The 16,413-nt window shown below is 44.4% G+C and overlaps 1 protein-coding gene across 1 annotated transcript; it reads left to right on the top strand.

Annotated features, from left to right (window-relative positions):
- Positions 1-214: 214 nt before the first annotated feature.
- LOC141069311 (uncharacterized) lies at positions 215-16,159 on the top strand. Its single transcript, XM_073558764.1, has 4 exons — positions 215-377; positions 7,125-8,269; positions 12,731-12,928; positions 15,418-16,159. Exons 2-4 carry the CDS (start codon positions 7,138-7,140, stop codon positions 15,588-15,590), a joined length of 1,503 nt encoding a protein of 500 aa, XP_073414865.1. The 5' UTR covers positions 215-377; positions 7,125-7,137; the 3' UTR covers positions 15,591-16,159.
- Positions 16,160-16,413: the final 254 nt, after the last annotated feature.

Genomic DNA, 16,413 nt, shown 5'->3' with positions numbered 1-16,413 from the left:
AACAAGACACCAACTTTATCCTCGTATAACTAACATCACAAATCAGGAGAGAAGCTAAATAATGAGCCACCATGTAAACTGCTGTAACCATGGCAACAAATATGGCGGCTACAGCTAGCATTAAATTACTGTCCACGGCAGCCAGTCACAGTACCTGTATCATTTTTTAACCTCCACTGGGGAAATAAAAATGGGATATGATTGGCTTCGGCTGGTAAGCCCGCCTCTTACTGCACCGAACGAGTCTGCGAGACCTGAAAACTCCGTTACCCTGGAAACCGCCCAGAGCACGATAACAACAGCGCCGCCCAGAAGTGACGTGACCCGAGGCGGAGCACGGCGATGTGACCTGAGGAGTGCGGGACGCCGCGGCACAGGTATGACCGTGGAGGTGACTGCATACCGGGCGTCAGGGAGACGAGGCCGACATGTAATGCCGGGCCCACTTATGTGAGCACTGGCCCTAGAGCCTCACACGGCAGTGTCCGGAAATCAGACTGCAGAGGGCGCTGTGCTGCCGTCATATCCCGAGCAGGAGGGAATCCTCACAGTGTGACGTCACCATGTGTATGACGTCACTATACAAGCACAAGGAGTAAACCGCTTCCGGCCTGCAGCCGCTCAGCCCTTTCTGCACATTCCACCCACTTAAGTGTGAAGGGTGAAATCCCTGATAAATTCTGCAGGAAATCGACCGGATTCAAGTTAGTCTGCAGTTCGACTTTAGCGATTAGCTTTTCATCTATGGTGCACCAAATCATGAAGAAATTAAATCTAGTGGAAATCGTCACAAAATCCGTGTATTCATTTACATGTGGATTATGCCCTAGGTTTACAGTGAAAGTTCCACACTTTGTAGCAGCCGGTCCCGGGTCCTGAGCTCCAGTCAGTGTGTAGCAGCCGGTCCCGGGTCCTGAGCGCCAGTCGGTGTGTAGCAGCCGGTCCCGGGTCCTGAGCTCCAGTCAGTGTGTAGCAGCCGGTCCCGGGTCCTGAGCTCCAGTCAGTGTGTAGCAGCCGGTCCCGGGTCCTGAGCGCCAGTCAGTGTGTAGCAGCCGGTCCCGGGTCCTGAGCGCCAGTCAGTGTGTAGCATGTAGCGGACGGGTCCTGAGCGCCAGTCAGTGTGTAGCAGCCGGTCCCGGGTCCTGAGCGCCAGTCGGTGTGTAGCGGAGGGTCTCGGGTCCTGAGCTCCAGACGGTGTGTAGCGGAGGGTCTCGGGTCCTGAGCTCCAGACGGTGTGTAGCGGAGGGTCTCGGGTCCTGAGCTCCAGACGGTGTGTAGCGGAGGGTCTCAGGTCCTGAGCTCCAGACGGTGTGTAGCGGAGGGTCTCAGGTCCTGAGCTCCAGACGGTGTGTAGCGGAGGGTCTCAGGTCCTGAGCTCCAAACGGTGTGTAGCGGAGGGTCTCAGGTCCTGAGCTCCAAACGGTGTGTAGCGGAGGGTCTCAGGTCCTGAGCTCCAGACGGTGTGTAGCGGAGGGTCTCAGGTCCTGAGCTCCAGACGGTGTGTAGCAGACGGTCCCGGGTCCTGAGCTCCAGTCGGTGTGTAACAGCCGTTGTTGGGTCCTATAATGGTCCATAGACTGCCACTTTGACCTGGCTGAAGCATCAGACCCTAGTCCTTCCATGACACCCCAGCCACAAAAACTTCAAACGTGGCTTAGGTTACATCCCCAAGGTAAATTTTTGATGCTGCAGATTTTCTGCACTCATTAAGTAAAATGTTATTTGCATTTTTGCAAAAATATGCAGTATAAAAAAAATTAACAAAAACTCATTCATGTAGTGGGAATGTAGCCTTATTGTTCCATCTCTCTTGGAATCAGTCAAATGGTTGGACAGATGGCTCACATTCACCCCTTAAACATTTAAACATTTGTTAAATTTGTATGAAGAAGGTCACTGAACTGCAGTGCATTGAATAGTGTCTTTCAATACTACCATTTGTCCTGCAAAACATAAGTCTTTGTACGGCAGTGTAGATGGGGAAAATAAAAAAGTAATGGCTCCTGGAAGCAGGGGAAGAAATAACGAAAGCGCAAACCTGAAATACATCTTCATCCTCTAAAAAGAATCTGTCATGTGATTTTTATTTTTTTTTTGGGGGGTGGCTTGGGTCGCCCTTCCTGAACATGTAACTTTTATTGTTGTAGCTTCTTTGGTTTTCTTGCTGTAAGCATCGGAGAATTTACAGGTGCGCCTGCCTGTCAAACATATGTACACATGTGGTCAAAATTGTTGGTACCCCTCGTTTAATTACAGAAAAAGCCACATTGGTCACAGAAATAACCTGAATCTAACAAAAGTAATAAATAAAAAATCTATAAAAATGAACAAATGAAAGTCAGGCATTGCTTTTCAACCATGCTTCCACAGAATTTAAAAAAAAAAAAAAATAATAAAATTCATGAAATAGGCCTGGACAGAAATGATGGTACCCCTGAAAATAATGTGACAAAAGGGACATGTTAAATCAAGGTGTGTCCACTAATTAGCATCATAGGTGTCTACAATCTTGGAATCAGTGAGTGGGCCTGTATACAGAGATACAGATACCTACTGTGCTGTTTGGTGACATGTTGTGTATCACAATCAACATGGACCAGAGGAAGCGAAGGAAAGAGTTGTCTCAGGAGATTAGAAAGAAAATTATAGACAAGCATGTTAAAGGTAAAAGTTATAAGACCATCTCCAAGCAGCTTGATGTTCCTGTGACTGCAGTTGCACATATTATTCAGAAATGTAAGCTCCATGGGACTGTAGCCAACCTCCCTGGACATGGCCGCAGGAGGAAAACTGGTGACAAATCAAAGAGACAGATAATACGAATGGTAACAAAAGAGCCCAGAAAAGCTTCTAAACAGATTAAAGGTGAACTTCAAGCTCAAGGAACATCCGTGTCATATCGCACCATCCGTCGTTGAATGAGCCAAAGTGGACTTCATGGGAGATGACCAAGGAGGACACCGTTGTTGAAAAAAAAATCATAAAAAAGCCAGACTGAAATTTGCCAAACTACATGCTGACAAGCCACAAAGCTTCTGGGAGAATGTACTATGGACAGATGAGATAAAAATTGAACTTTTTGGCAAGGCACATCAGCACTATTTTCACAGACTGAAAAATGAAGCATATCAAGAAAAGAACACTGTCCCTACTGTGAAACATGGAGGAGGTTCTGTTATGTTCTGGGGCTGATTTGCTTGCATTTGGCACAGGGTGTCTAGAATCTGTGCAGGGTACAATTAAATTTCAAGACTATCAAGGGATTCTAGAGAGAAATGTGCTGCCCAGTGTCAGAAAGCTTGGTCTCAGTCGCAGGTCATGGGTCTTGCAACAGGATAATGACCCAAAACACACAGCTAAAAACATCCAAGAATGGCTAAGAGGAAAACATTGGACTATTCTGAAGTGGGCTTCTGTGAGCCCTGACCTAAATCTTATTGAGCATCTTTGGAAAGAGCTGAAACATGCCATCTGGAAAAGGCAACCTTCAAACACGAGACAACTGGAGCAGTTTGCTCTTGAGGAGTGGGCCAAAATACCTGTCGAGTGGTGCAGAAGTCTCATTGACAGTCACAGGAATCGTTTGATTGCAGTGATTGCTTCCAAAGGTTGTGCAACAAAATATTAAGTTTAGGGTACCATCGTTTCTGTCCAGGCCTATTTCATGAGTTTTTCTGTGGAAGCATGGTTGAAAAGCAATGTCTGACTTTAAGGCTATGTGCACACGTAACGGAACTCTCGCGGAAATTACCGCGAGAGTTCCGGAATTCCATTCCGCGGGAAAATTGCATTTTAAATTCCCACCGATTTTTCCCGCGGAAAAACTAGTGATTTGCAAGCGTAATTAGCTTGCAGAATGCTAGCGTTTTCCAAGCGATCTGTAGCATCGCTTGGAGAACTGATTGACAGGTTGGTCACACTCGTCAAACATAATGTTTGACAAGTGTGACCAACTTTTTACTACTGAGGCCGCCTATGCAGCATCAGTAGTAAAAGATAGAATGTAAAAAAAAAAAAAAAAAAAAAATGGTGTTATTCTTACCTTCCGACGTCCCGTGCAGCCGTTCCCAGTAATCCTTTGCGAAAATGCCCGTGATGGCGTCCGTTCTCGCGGGATCGCGATGTCTCGCGAATGACCACGAGACTTTGCGATCCCGCGAGAACGGACGTCATCGCGGGCATTTTCGCAAAGGATTACTGGGAACAAGAGCGTGGAGAGAAGCGGGAAGGCTGCGCGGGACTTCGGAAGGTGAGAATAACAATATTTTTTATTTTAAATTCTGTTTTTTACAGGGATATGGTACCCAAAGCCTGGAGGACAGTCTCCTCTCCTCCAGACCGTGGGTACCATCCGCAATTGTTCTGCTTACTTTCCGCATGTTGTACACAGCCACATGCGGGAAGTAAGCGGAACAATGCATTCCTATGGGTGTGGGATCGCCGCGATTCCGCAAAATTAATGAGCATGCTGCGGTTTTTACCGCAAAGCGATTCCGCCGCGGTAAAAACCGCAGCATTAGCACAGCATTGCGGAATCCCATAGGAATGCATGGGATGCTTATTTTTCGCGTTTTCGCTGCAAAATCGCGCGGTTAAAATTGCCGCGGAAACACGAAAAAAACACCACGTGTGAACTCAGCCTTATTTGTTAATTTTCATAGATTTTTTATTTATTTTGTCAGATTCAAGTTATTTCTGTGACCATTGTGGGTTTTCTGTCATTAAACGAGGGGTACCAACAATTTTGACCACATGTGTATATCCAAAATTAATATGTACTGCTCCCCACACCTATATTCTCTCCCACTCCTCTGTGCCAGTATCAGCAATAGTAAAAATCCACCATCCGCAGCTATTCATCCACCATCTACCTGCTGCCTGAGTCGGAAGCTGCAATAGGCTATATGTCTGCAGGTACCACACAGTATATAGGGGGGACACATGGATGGCACCATTGTGCACACACAGGGGACCACACTATGTAGAGGATCGCTGCATAGGTGTCGGGTTAGGGCAGCTGTATCTGTCATCTGGTGGATGCCGATAGTAAAAATCTGCCTATCGTTGACTCTGACGCAGAGGGGTGGGCGAGATTATTGCCGTGTGGAGCAGTGCATATTCATTTTGTATTTACATATGCTTGACCACCAGGAGCGCAGCTGTAAATTCTGAAACTGTACAGTGCCCCCCTGTGACATCACCATGCAAACATAAACTGTACAGTGCCCCCCTGTGACATCACCATGCAAACATAAACTGTACAGTGCCCCCCTGTGACATCACCATGCAAACATAAACTGTACAGTGCCCCTCTGTGACATCACCATGCAAACATAAACTGTACAGTGCCCCCCTGTGACATCACCATGCAAACATAAACTGTACAGTGCCCCCCTGTGACATCACCATGCAAACATAAACTGTACAGTGCCCCCCTGTGACATCACCATGCAAACATAAACTGTACAGTGCCCCCCTGTGACATCACCATGCAAACATAAACTGTACAGTGCCCCTCTGTGACATCACCATGCAAACATGAAATGTATTATGTAGCAGTGTTAAATCTGAACACAAAATCTGCTGTATTACATGGGTAAATTAATATGTCAAACCAGAGCTGGAATTGTAAAATGCTGAATTCAATATTAGACTTGAAAAGGTCTTCGAGATCTATTGAAGTTCCCCTGTCAGCAGGATTGTGCACAGTAACCTACAGACAGTGTCAGATCGGCACCGTTATACTGATTACAATGATACCTGGTGATGAAATCTGTCTTGAGGTTGTTGTGTAATAATTATTTTCAGTTAATGAAATGCTCGTGCTGGGGGGGGGGCTGTTGGCGAAGCTGTGGGGGGTCTTTATGTGATGCTCTGCTTACATATTCATCTGTATGGCTAATGACATGTCACTGATCCCTCACTGACCTGTCCTCTATTTTACATCCTGAATATAATATGTATTGGGGGGGGGGGAATATCACATTCAAAGGCAGGCGGTGGCACCTGCGTTGCAGCATGATCACATCTATAATATGCATTAAATTATTTTACTTAGTGATATACATTTATTCTGGGGGAAAGAATTCTGTCTCAAAATGGAACCAGCTGCCCCTACACCATAGAATCCATCAGCAATCTGATAGATGCTACTGCTCTGAAACCACTGGTGCCATTTTGCTGGCGGGAAATGAAACTTTGTCTCCACCAAGATGGCGTAGGCGCCATTTTGAGATGGATTTTTTTTTTTTTTTTTTTATTCAGAATAAATGTATATCTCTAATTAAAATCATTTAATGTATATTATAGGTGTGATCATGCTGCAGCGTAGGTGCCGCCGCCTGCCTGCTAAATGTGATTTTTTTTTTTTTTTTTTATTTATTTTTTTTCCGCACATATTATATTCAATATGTAAAATAGGGGGCAGGTCAGTAAGGTATCAGGGCCCTTTCAGAAGCCATACTGATGAATACCTAATCAGAGCACCACATGAAGACTTTTCTGAAAGTTTCTGAAGTTTGGTCTTACCGCATTTAGCGGTTCTTTTGTTTGTGTTTGTGTTTTTGTACATGTGCATTTTTTAAAATGGACTAAGTCCCTTTTTAATCAAATTAAAATAAAGTTTATTAGTTTTAATTTCTAGTATTTGTCTAGCTTGCTGGTGAAGATATTATTTCTAGCTAGTAGATCATTTGCTGTAAACCACCACATGAAGACCCCTACAGGCCGCCCCAGAGCACGAGCATATCATTAACTGAAAAATGAATATAAAGATTACACAACAACCACAAGACGGATTTCATCACCAGGTATCAGTGCAATCAGTATAACTGCGCCGACCTGACACTGCCTGTAGTTACTGAGCGCAATTCAGTGACACGTTCCCTTTAATGTATTCAGTTTGCATTGTGAAGTCTGGTGACATCCACTTTCAATAATTACAAGAAATTGCCTTTACATTTTCCACTATGTGACTTGTCATGTCGTTGGCAGGGGATTTATTTCTGAATGCCATTTTTTGCCGTTTTGTAATCAGACATTAGATCGAGGTCCTCGCTGGCAGGATTTTCCACTTAGACTACATATGTTTAGATCTTTTCACAGTGTTTTTTTATTGTATATAGGTGTGGACTCATCATGGAGAATTATGAGAAAATATTGAAAATTGGGCAAGGTGCCACAGCAGAAGTGTTCCTCATGAGAAATAAACACAATAAGAAGATATACGCAGTGAAGAAGATCAAATTAGATGCATCCAAACGACTGAGAACCAAGGCGTGTGTACTACAAGAAGCCACCATCCTACGTAAACTTCTACACCCAAACATTGTAGTGTGCCATGAGCACTTCTGTGATTCAGACGAGGAACATGTTTTTATTGTCCAGGACTATTGTGATGGAGGAACCCTGGATGATCACATCAAACAGGGGAAAGGAGTTTTCTACTCAGAAGCTGTCATCATGGACTGGTTTCTTCAGTTGACGATGGCTATTCAGTACATCCATTCCATGAAAATCCTTCACAGAGATATCAAGACTTCAAATGTCTTTCTTACCAAAAAGGGCATGATTCGTCTTGGGGATTTTGGCATTTCCAAGGTAATGAACAGCACCTTGGATATGGCAAGCACATGTGTGGGCACACCTTACTACCTCAGTCCAGAGCTGTGCCAAGATATTCCATACAGCTCGAAATCTGACATTTGGGCCCTCGGTTGTTTACTTTATGAAATGTGTGCCCTAAAACCAGCATTTGATGCAACCAATTTAATAAGCCTCTTTTACAAGATTGTCAAATGTGACTATCCTCCACTGCCAGACTGCTACTCAGCCGAGTTACAATCATTGGTAAAAAACATTTTAGATAAGTGTCCAGAATCGCGGCCTAGTGCAAACAGCATACTGAGCTTTGAGTTTGTTCAGGAACATCTTAAACAATTTATCCAAAAACACGAATTTCACCTGTACAGACAGAGCTTGGAACAGAAACGCAATCGGGAGGTCTATCCTCTAGAAAATCGGAGCAAAACCTCATTGGCATGTCATGGGGTAAACAAATCGGAGGCACGGTGTAAATCTGTCCCACCCACCTCCTATAAGCCAGATGTTGGTTCATGTGAGTTGTGGGATCACGATGAGTTATCGGGTACCGGGGATAGGTCGGATTATTCAGAGGACTTTGATAAAGACAGTAGTTCTTCCATAGAAGAGGATCTTGAGGGTGAAACTTGCCTTCTGCATCAGAATGATGACATTCCAGAGGAGATCGGTAAGTCCGGCAACAGACGAATGGGATGGTGTCTGTAATTGGCAATCCAAAGCTCGGACTATTCCTACTGTCCATCTAAGACTATAGAGTAATGCATAAGTTATTGCTTGTGGTAAGGTAGTGAGGATCAGCGGTAAATGCAGGGCTTCTAGTGCTATATGGGTTATGATGTGAAGAGGAAAGATAACTAACTGTCATTTAATTTCTCAGCACAAGTAATATAAATACTTTAGAAAGCTTTCAGACTGTTTTTTAATCCCAAATACCACTCGTGACTGTGATCCTGTGATGTACTGTGCATTTCAGCAGGCCTACATCTGCAGTGGAAACCCTCATTTTTGTTGTGTGGGTCCGCTGAGTACATGGAATAATTCACTTCTTAGACCGAGTGTGTTAAATGGCACAATCACAGATTGACAGCAGCATTTAAGGCGTTAACAGCATTAATTGAAGCTTGGCACCAATTTCTGCTGTTTGAGGCATTTGCCGTGTGTGAACCAGCGTCAGCTCCCGAGCTCTCACCGCACACCAATACTGTGTCCAAAATGGATATATCTGTCAAGGAGTGTAAAGGGAATAAGAACAAGGTCCGTTTATTCTCCGCTAATGATCCGGTACGGACTGTGTAAAATATAACCCTTTATTGAAGTTTGTGTGTGGTATGACGCTGGTAAATATCTGGATTCAATTGTCAATCAATGGCCTAGTTAGTTAGAAGAAGGGGATAAACAGATGAGCAGGTGCTCCTCATCTCACACCTTTGCCTGGGGGAAAAAACCCATATGTGGAATCGGATCGAAATATGCTCTCCGGTAAGGGGTGTGATAATGTGAGCAGTAGTCCATTTAAGCCCATAGATGGAGGTCATAATAAGGAACACTTGGTTTTCACATTATGGTTTTATCGTATTTTGGTGTTTTTTGTTTGTACTCCCTAAATCACACAGATTTTTACTGCCAATTGCCACAGTTTTGTGATGTGATTATTGGCAATGTGGTTTTTACTGGTGAAACAGTTTGAAAATGTGGTTTTCTCTGTGCTGACATTCCCACCATCATCATGGGCGACCTTACTATCCCCACTAACACCTGTCAGTCGGCAGCCTCCAAGCTTCTGTCCCTTGCTTCATCCTTTGGTCTTACCCAGTGGTCTTCCGTAGCCACCCACGCAGACGGACGTACACTAGACGTCATTTAGGCTGGTTTCACATTTGCGTATCTGTACACAGCGTTTGATCCACATAGATCCGCATGCGTCATGCGTACATATATTTAACATGGTGTGCGCAGGAACATATGTTCACTTGCGGATGCGTATGCATGCGTTGTTTGGCGGTGTGCACTGAACACAACATGTTGCATTTTGTGAGGCGTCAAATATGCGCAGCCATACTGTCTATGGGAACACATTGGTACGCAAGGAAATGCGTACGCATGCGTTCAATACGTACATCTGTACAAGGGTCTACATACAGAATTTCCATGAGACGCCCATTGGGCGTGGCTTGTGGCAAGGAAATTCTGGAAAAGCATTGTCCTATCGAACGCAGCGGTTTTTTGGCGTCATGCGTAAGCTGATGTGGATAACAAACGCTGCGTTAGCAGACGATACGCTGTGCACATATACGCACATGTGAACTTAGCCTTACTCACTTTCTCATCGCTGCTCCCCCATGTTTAGAAACTATTCCCCCTTTCCCACAGAAACCTTGTACACCTACATATTCACACACTCTGACTTTATTCTACCGCTGTCCTCCATATCTTCACCCCATGACACAGACAGTGCCACAGTTTTCTACACCACACTGGCATCAGCTATTGACTGGGTCACCATTCTCATGCATGGTGAAGTGCGATGAATCAATAGACAACCCCTGCGGTGCTGGAAGAAGACACACTCGCAAAAAGACTTCACCGCATTCTAAACAGCAATGTTCATATTCATATCGTCCCTCACCTCTGCTAAACAGGTCTATCTCACAACCCTTGTATTTCACAGCCCCAAACAGTTATTTAACACATTTAACTCCCTCCTCCGCCCTCTTCTCCCTCCTCCGACCTTCCTCACCTCAGCAGAAGCCATCGCTGCACATTTAAAAAATATGGTCCACCAAACAAGGCAAGTCTTTACTGGCCGTCCACCTCAAGCCTTATGTATAAAAGCCCACTTGCCCACCCCCATAACCTTCCTCACCACCATCACTGAAGGAGTGCTCTCTTATCTCCTTTCCAAATCGCTACTCACCACTTATGCACTTGATTCTGTTCCATCCCACATCCTCCCCAACCTCACCACCACGCTTATTTTGACCCTAACCCATGTTTTCAACCCATCTCTAACCTTTGGTACCTTACCTGCTGCTTTCAAACATGCCATGATCAAACCTATCCTGAGAAAGCCAAACTCTTCGAACAGCATGTCCATGCTGAACTTTCTTCCAATCTCTCATATAACTCACTCTTTGACAATTTACAATCTGGCTTCCGTCCTCACCACTCTACCGAAACCACCCTGACCAAAATTACGAACGACTTACAGCCAAAGCTAAAAGACAATTCTCTATACTCCTCCTTCTAGATCTGTCCTCTGCCTTTGATACAGTTGACCACTCCCTCCTATTACAAATCCTCTCCTACCTTGGCGCCAAAGACCTTGCCCTCTCCTGGATCTCCTCATACCTATCCAACTGCACATTTAGCGTCTTCCACTCCCACGCTCCCTCCATATCCCACTCTTCTTTGTTGGTGTCCCTCATGGCTGTTCTGGGACCCCTACGCTTCTCAATCTATACCTTTGACCTGGGACAGCTCAAAGCCCCATGACGTCCAGTACTATCTATACTCTCATGATGCTTATATCTGCCTCTCTGGCACCGATGTCACATCTCTGCTGTCCAGAATCCCAGTGTCTATTAGCCATATCCTTTTTCTTCTCATCATGCTTCCCAAAACTCAATGTGGACAAAACAGTACTCCTCATCTTTCCATCATCTCGCCTAACTACCCTACCTGATCAATCTATCACAATAAATGATATTACACTTTCCTCTGTACTACAAGTCTGCTGTTTTGAAGTAACCCTCGCACATCCAAGCTCTTGCTGCCTCCAGCTCCAAAATATTTCCAGAATCTGTCCTTTCCCCTCAACCATGAATCTGCTAAAATGTTAGTGCCGCTCTCATCTCCTGCCTTGACTACTGCAATATCCTCCTCTGTGGCCTCCCTGCTAAAACTCGCACCTTTCCAGTCCATCCTTAGCTCTGCAGCACAACTAATCCACCGCTCGCCTCGCTTCTCCCCTCTGTAAATCCCTTCGTTGGCTCCCTATTCCCCAATGTTTCCAGTTCAAACTATTAACAATGACCTACAAAGCAGTCCATAATCTGTCTCCTCTCTTTCTCCAAACTAATCTCCTGTTACCTTCCAACACATAAACTCAGATCCTCCCAAGACCACTATCTCTCCTCCTCACCTATACGTTCCTCACCCAATCGCCTCCAAGACTTCTCCCAAGCATTACTCATACTTTGGAATTCTGTGCCTCAAAACGCCTGATTATCTATCTGTCAGTTTCAGAACTGTATCTCTTCAAGATGTGTTTTGTATGTACAGCATTATGTAATCAATGGTGCTCTAAAAATAAATAATAATTAAAAAAAATATATTGTAAAACTGCCACAATTGGTGGCAAAAACTCGTGATTTATGACAAGCACACAAAAACATGAAACAATTGCGATTAAAACATGTCCTGTATAAATTCAGTCTTGTACAAGAAGAAGAGCAGTATCGCACATCCCACATTGTCTTCTACTGCTGCTCCCTTCTTTCCCTTATGATGCTTGACTACAGAAGCTGAGTAATCCCTTCACCTGCCTATATCAGCCTGGCTCATGATCATAAGCTAGGTGCTGTTTTTAAAGCAGTGATTCTTATCTTTAAAACAATAAATGGATCACTCTTCCTGCTATCATCTCTCTGAGAACACCATATAAAATGGCTGGGACAGAGAGCTGTAGACAGACGTGTAGCTCTCATTTTAATTTGGGCTGGATGTTGGCAAACGCCAACGTTTTTAAAATGAGATTCTTAGCTGTGACCAAGCCTGAGCAATGGACATTGGTAACCAGGATCATGTATCTCAGCCTCGCCATGACCTATAAGATACTTTTTTAACACAGGAGATATTAGGGAGGTTGACCAAGATTCTTTTTGTAAATGACCACAAATCAGGTATTGTTAAAATAACAAAATCCTAGTGCAATGATGACGTGTCAGCCATGGATGACTGCAGCTATTTACTTGCCTCAACGTGTCATCGACAGCACGTGACCACTGAGATTGACGGCAGCAGTCATGGATGGTTCTCAGTCTAGAAATCATTGATCACAGAAGAAAGCACAAGAGCATACTCGGTCTGTTACCAGTCAGTAAATGACATGTTCTTTGCACCCAACAAGGTTCCAATGATGAAGAGGTGCCCGATTACCCTGATGATTTTGAGGAGGTTGAAGGAACCACTCTGGAGATGGTTGTGAGTCACGCCAGGTCAGCAATGGATGTATCTGCTGATAATGAAACCTTCCAAGATGAAAAGAAAGATGAAGATACAAACTCACTGACAGAAACGCTGAAGACAATACGTCAGCAGTACATAGGTATGAGAGAACATTTTATACTCCAGGCATCAGTCAGCCATTATATATCTGCTGGAGAATCATGTGATCTAAAACATTGTTCTGTATGGTGCAGAGTATTATAACACTCACAGATGACTTAAGGGGTTGTCCAGGACTAGCATAGTGATGAGCTGGAAGCCGGATAGGGCGTCAGTAGATCAGAATACTCAACGTTAAAGTTGCACCACTAAGTAGAAGGTTGTGGAATTATTGGAATCACAGGATGGATAGAGAGGAAAGACATGGAAAGGAGTAAAGGCCCCCAAACACATTAAAGGCTGTTGTATCTGCAGAATCAGCCCACAGTATAATGTGTTTTGGGGGCCTTGTGACTGTACTACAAACAGGTGACACCAAAGGAGTGAAGGAGCCATCCAGTTGAGTTTTAACAGCAGATCCTTTTGGTCTCCCTGACTATAAGCTTTTGCCAGAGGGATTGTAGTTAAAAATAAAAAATAACTTGTTCCTGTGTATGGGGGACTTGGAGAAGATAGCTATCAGCTGAACAATCATTTTTTACTGACCACTAGCTACTAGGTTCATAAGACTATAGACTTTTATTGCATGCTTAAAAACTATGCAAGTGTTTGAAAATGAAACTGATTCAGGTATCACATTCCCGAAAATTGATGCAAGCATGAGAAAAGTTTAGGAGTCAGGAATGGGAGTTTGGGTTGGATGAGTATACATCATGAAAAATGGCTCCACATGATGCTGTATACTGTATAGTGGCCCCACATGATGCTGCATACAGTATAATGGCCCCACATGATGTTGCATACAGTATAATAGCCCCACATGCTGCTGCATGTAGTATAATGGCCCCACATGCTGCTGCATGCAGTATAATGGCCCCACATGCTGCTGCATGTAGTATAATGGCCCCACATGCTGCTGCATGCAGTATAATGGCCCCACATGCTGCTGCATGCAGTATAATGGCCCCACATGCTGCTGCATGTAGTATAATGGCCCCACATGCTGCTGCATGCAGTATAATGGCCCCACATGCTGCTGCATGCAGTATAATGGCCCCACATGCTGCTGCATGCAGTATAATAGCCCCACATGCTGCTGCATGTAGTATAATAGCCCCACATGCTGCTGCATGTAGTATAATGGCCCCACATGCTGCTGCATGCAGTATAATGGCCCCACATGCTGCTGCATACAGTATAATGGCCCCACATGCTGCTGCGTGCAGTATAATGGCCCCACATGCTGCTGCGTGCAGTATAATGGCCCCACATGCTGCTGCGTGCAGTATAATGGCCCCACATGCTGCTGCGTGCAGTATAATGGCCCCACATGCTGCTGCGTGCAGTATAATGGCCCCACATGCTGCTGCGTGCAGTATAATGGCCCCACATGCTGCTGCGTGCAGTATAATGGCCCCACATGCTGCTGCGTGCAGTATAATGGCCCCACATGCTGCTGCGTGCAGTATAATGGCCCCACATGCTGCTGCGTGCAGTATAATGGCCCCACATGCTGCTGCGTGCAGTATAATGGCCCCACATGCTGCTGCGTGCAGTATAATGGCCCCACATGCTGCTGCGTGCAGTATAATGGCCCCACATGCTGCTGCGTGCAGTATAATGGCCCCACATGCTGCTGCGTGCAGTATAATGGCCCCACATGCTGCTGCGTGCAGTAAAATGGCCCCACATGCTGCTGCGTGCAGTAAAATGGCCACACATTTAAAAAAAAAAAAAAACTCACCTCTGGCTGTTCCAATGCTGATTTGGTCTATTCATATATTAGGGTCTTACCTGTGGGCACATGCACCATCTCCTCAGCACTATCACTGCCACCACTCAGCCCACACACCATCCCCCTTATCACTAGTGCTGCCAACCTCGCCCTCCTTCCTCAGCACGCACGCGACCTGATGGGAGGGCGTGTGTGCAGAGGAGATGGCGAGCAGGCTGATCAGAGTGATGATAACACCTAAAGTATTTGGTAATATATGGGTATACTCTGTTGAACCACCATAAAGAAAACCTAAGGCCTTTTTTTCAAAATTTTTTTGCTACAATAGAGTAAATATATGTAGATAAATATAACTGACAGCACCTAGAACAAGGTAGGTTTTGAAAAACGATACAGATAATCTCAGAAAAAGAAGGGAATATCCGATATAAGGCCTCTTGAATACCAATAAAAACAATATTTTTATTTGACAAAAATATATAAAAGTAGTCCTATTGCAATAGAGGGCTACAAAGACGACATAATTAATAGTATATTACAAGAAACAAAACCAGGACTAGTGCTGAGGAGAAGGCGCACGTGCCCACCGGGAAGCCTTTGCATGCCCCATCTGGCACGTGTGCCATAGGTTCGCTACCACTGTTCTAGAGCAGTGTTGCAGCACTGAGGAGAGCTTTGTAATTCTAAGTTCTGGTCTATTTATTGCAGAGAATGATGATCTGTTCACCTCATTGCTGTGTCTCGCCTTTGCCTAGGTAATGTGGGAAAGACTCTGTACGATGAAATCTCCAACCATTTCCTGAAAGGACTAAAGCCAGAAGATCTCCAGCCGCAGTTTGAGCACAGAATTGGCCCAGAAAGACTGGAAACTTGCTATATTCTCTTCAATATGGACCAGGACTCTTCTACGGAGACATCTGCATGTTAAATACATAGTGTGAAAACATCAGAAATCTCTATCCACAGAAGCCATCATTACTAATGACCCGGTATACTTCTCCACTGAGATTTCAATATGGAGATCCTAAAAATGATAACCGGATATATTGTTGTTTTATTACCGGATCTGCACATTTGCCTTAACTTTCATGACCTGCCATTTAGGATCTGATGTACAGCCAGAGGCACACACCGCTGCTTTGTGTGGGTCTGATCGCCTATGACAGGCTGTGACATTATTGGCGGTCCTACATGAAGCATGGATTATGTCATTATAAAGCTGAAGATATATTGTTGTTATGTTTGTTATACTAAAATTTCAAATTTTAAGGGGCAGTAAACTAATATAAGTAGTCGACTGTTATTTTCTGTTTCTATTTCTGAATGCTAAAGCTTTATTTCCTTATTGTAACCACCAGGCCTCCATGATGATCGCAAGTGCGGCCGTCGTTCATAGTTGGTGTCTGTTTACATGTAACCTGTCTGGACCATGTTACTAATAACACTAGTGCTGTGGCTGTATAGGTACAACATTAAAGAAACTATACTTTGTAGTAATCCTGTATCCCAAAAACTGAGAAATCGAACTTTGAAGATCTATACAAATTACCTGGGAACTGCATAGAAAGTGTGCTGAAGCACATCCATCCTCCAGTGCTTTTCTAGGCACATTTTCCTGAAAGGTTGGGAGACTTGCAAAATACTGTATGTAAAAAATGTTAAAACGAAGTAGTGTCATGTCTGAAAACATAAGGCTCGTTTTGCACGAGAACACAAACACAGCAAACAGGGGTCCTTGTAGAAATGTGCAT

This window comes from Dendrobates tinctorius, unplaced genomic scaffold (assembly GCF_039654945.1).
Source record: "Dendrobates tinctorius isolate UK_male_01 unplaced genomic scaffold, ASM3965494v1 ptg000258l, whole genome shotgun sequence".
In the NCBI taxonomy this organism is placed as follows: domain Eukaryota; kingdom Metazoa; phylum Chordata; class Amphibia; order Anura; family Dendrobatidae; genus Dendrobates; species Dendrobates tinctorius.
Note: the sequence above shows the minus strand (reverse complement) of the source record. Positions and strands in the feature narration are given on the sequence as shown.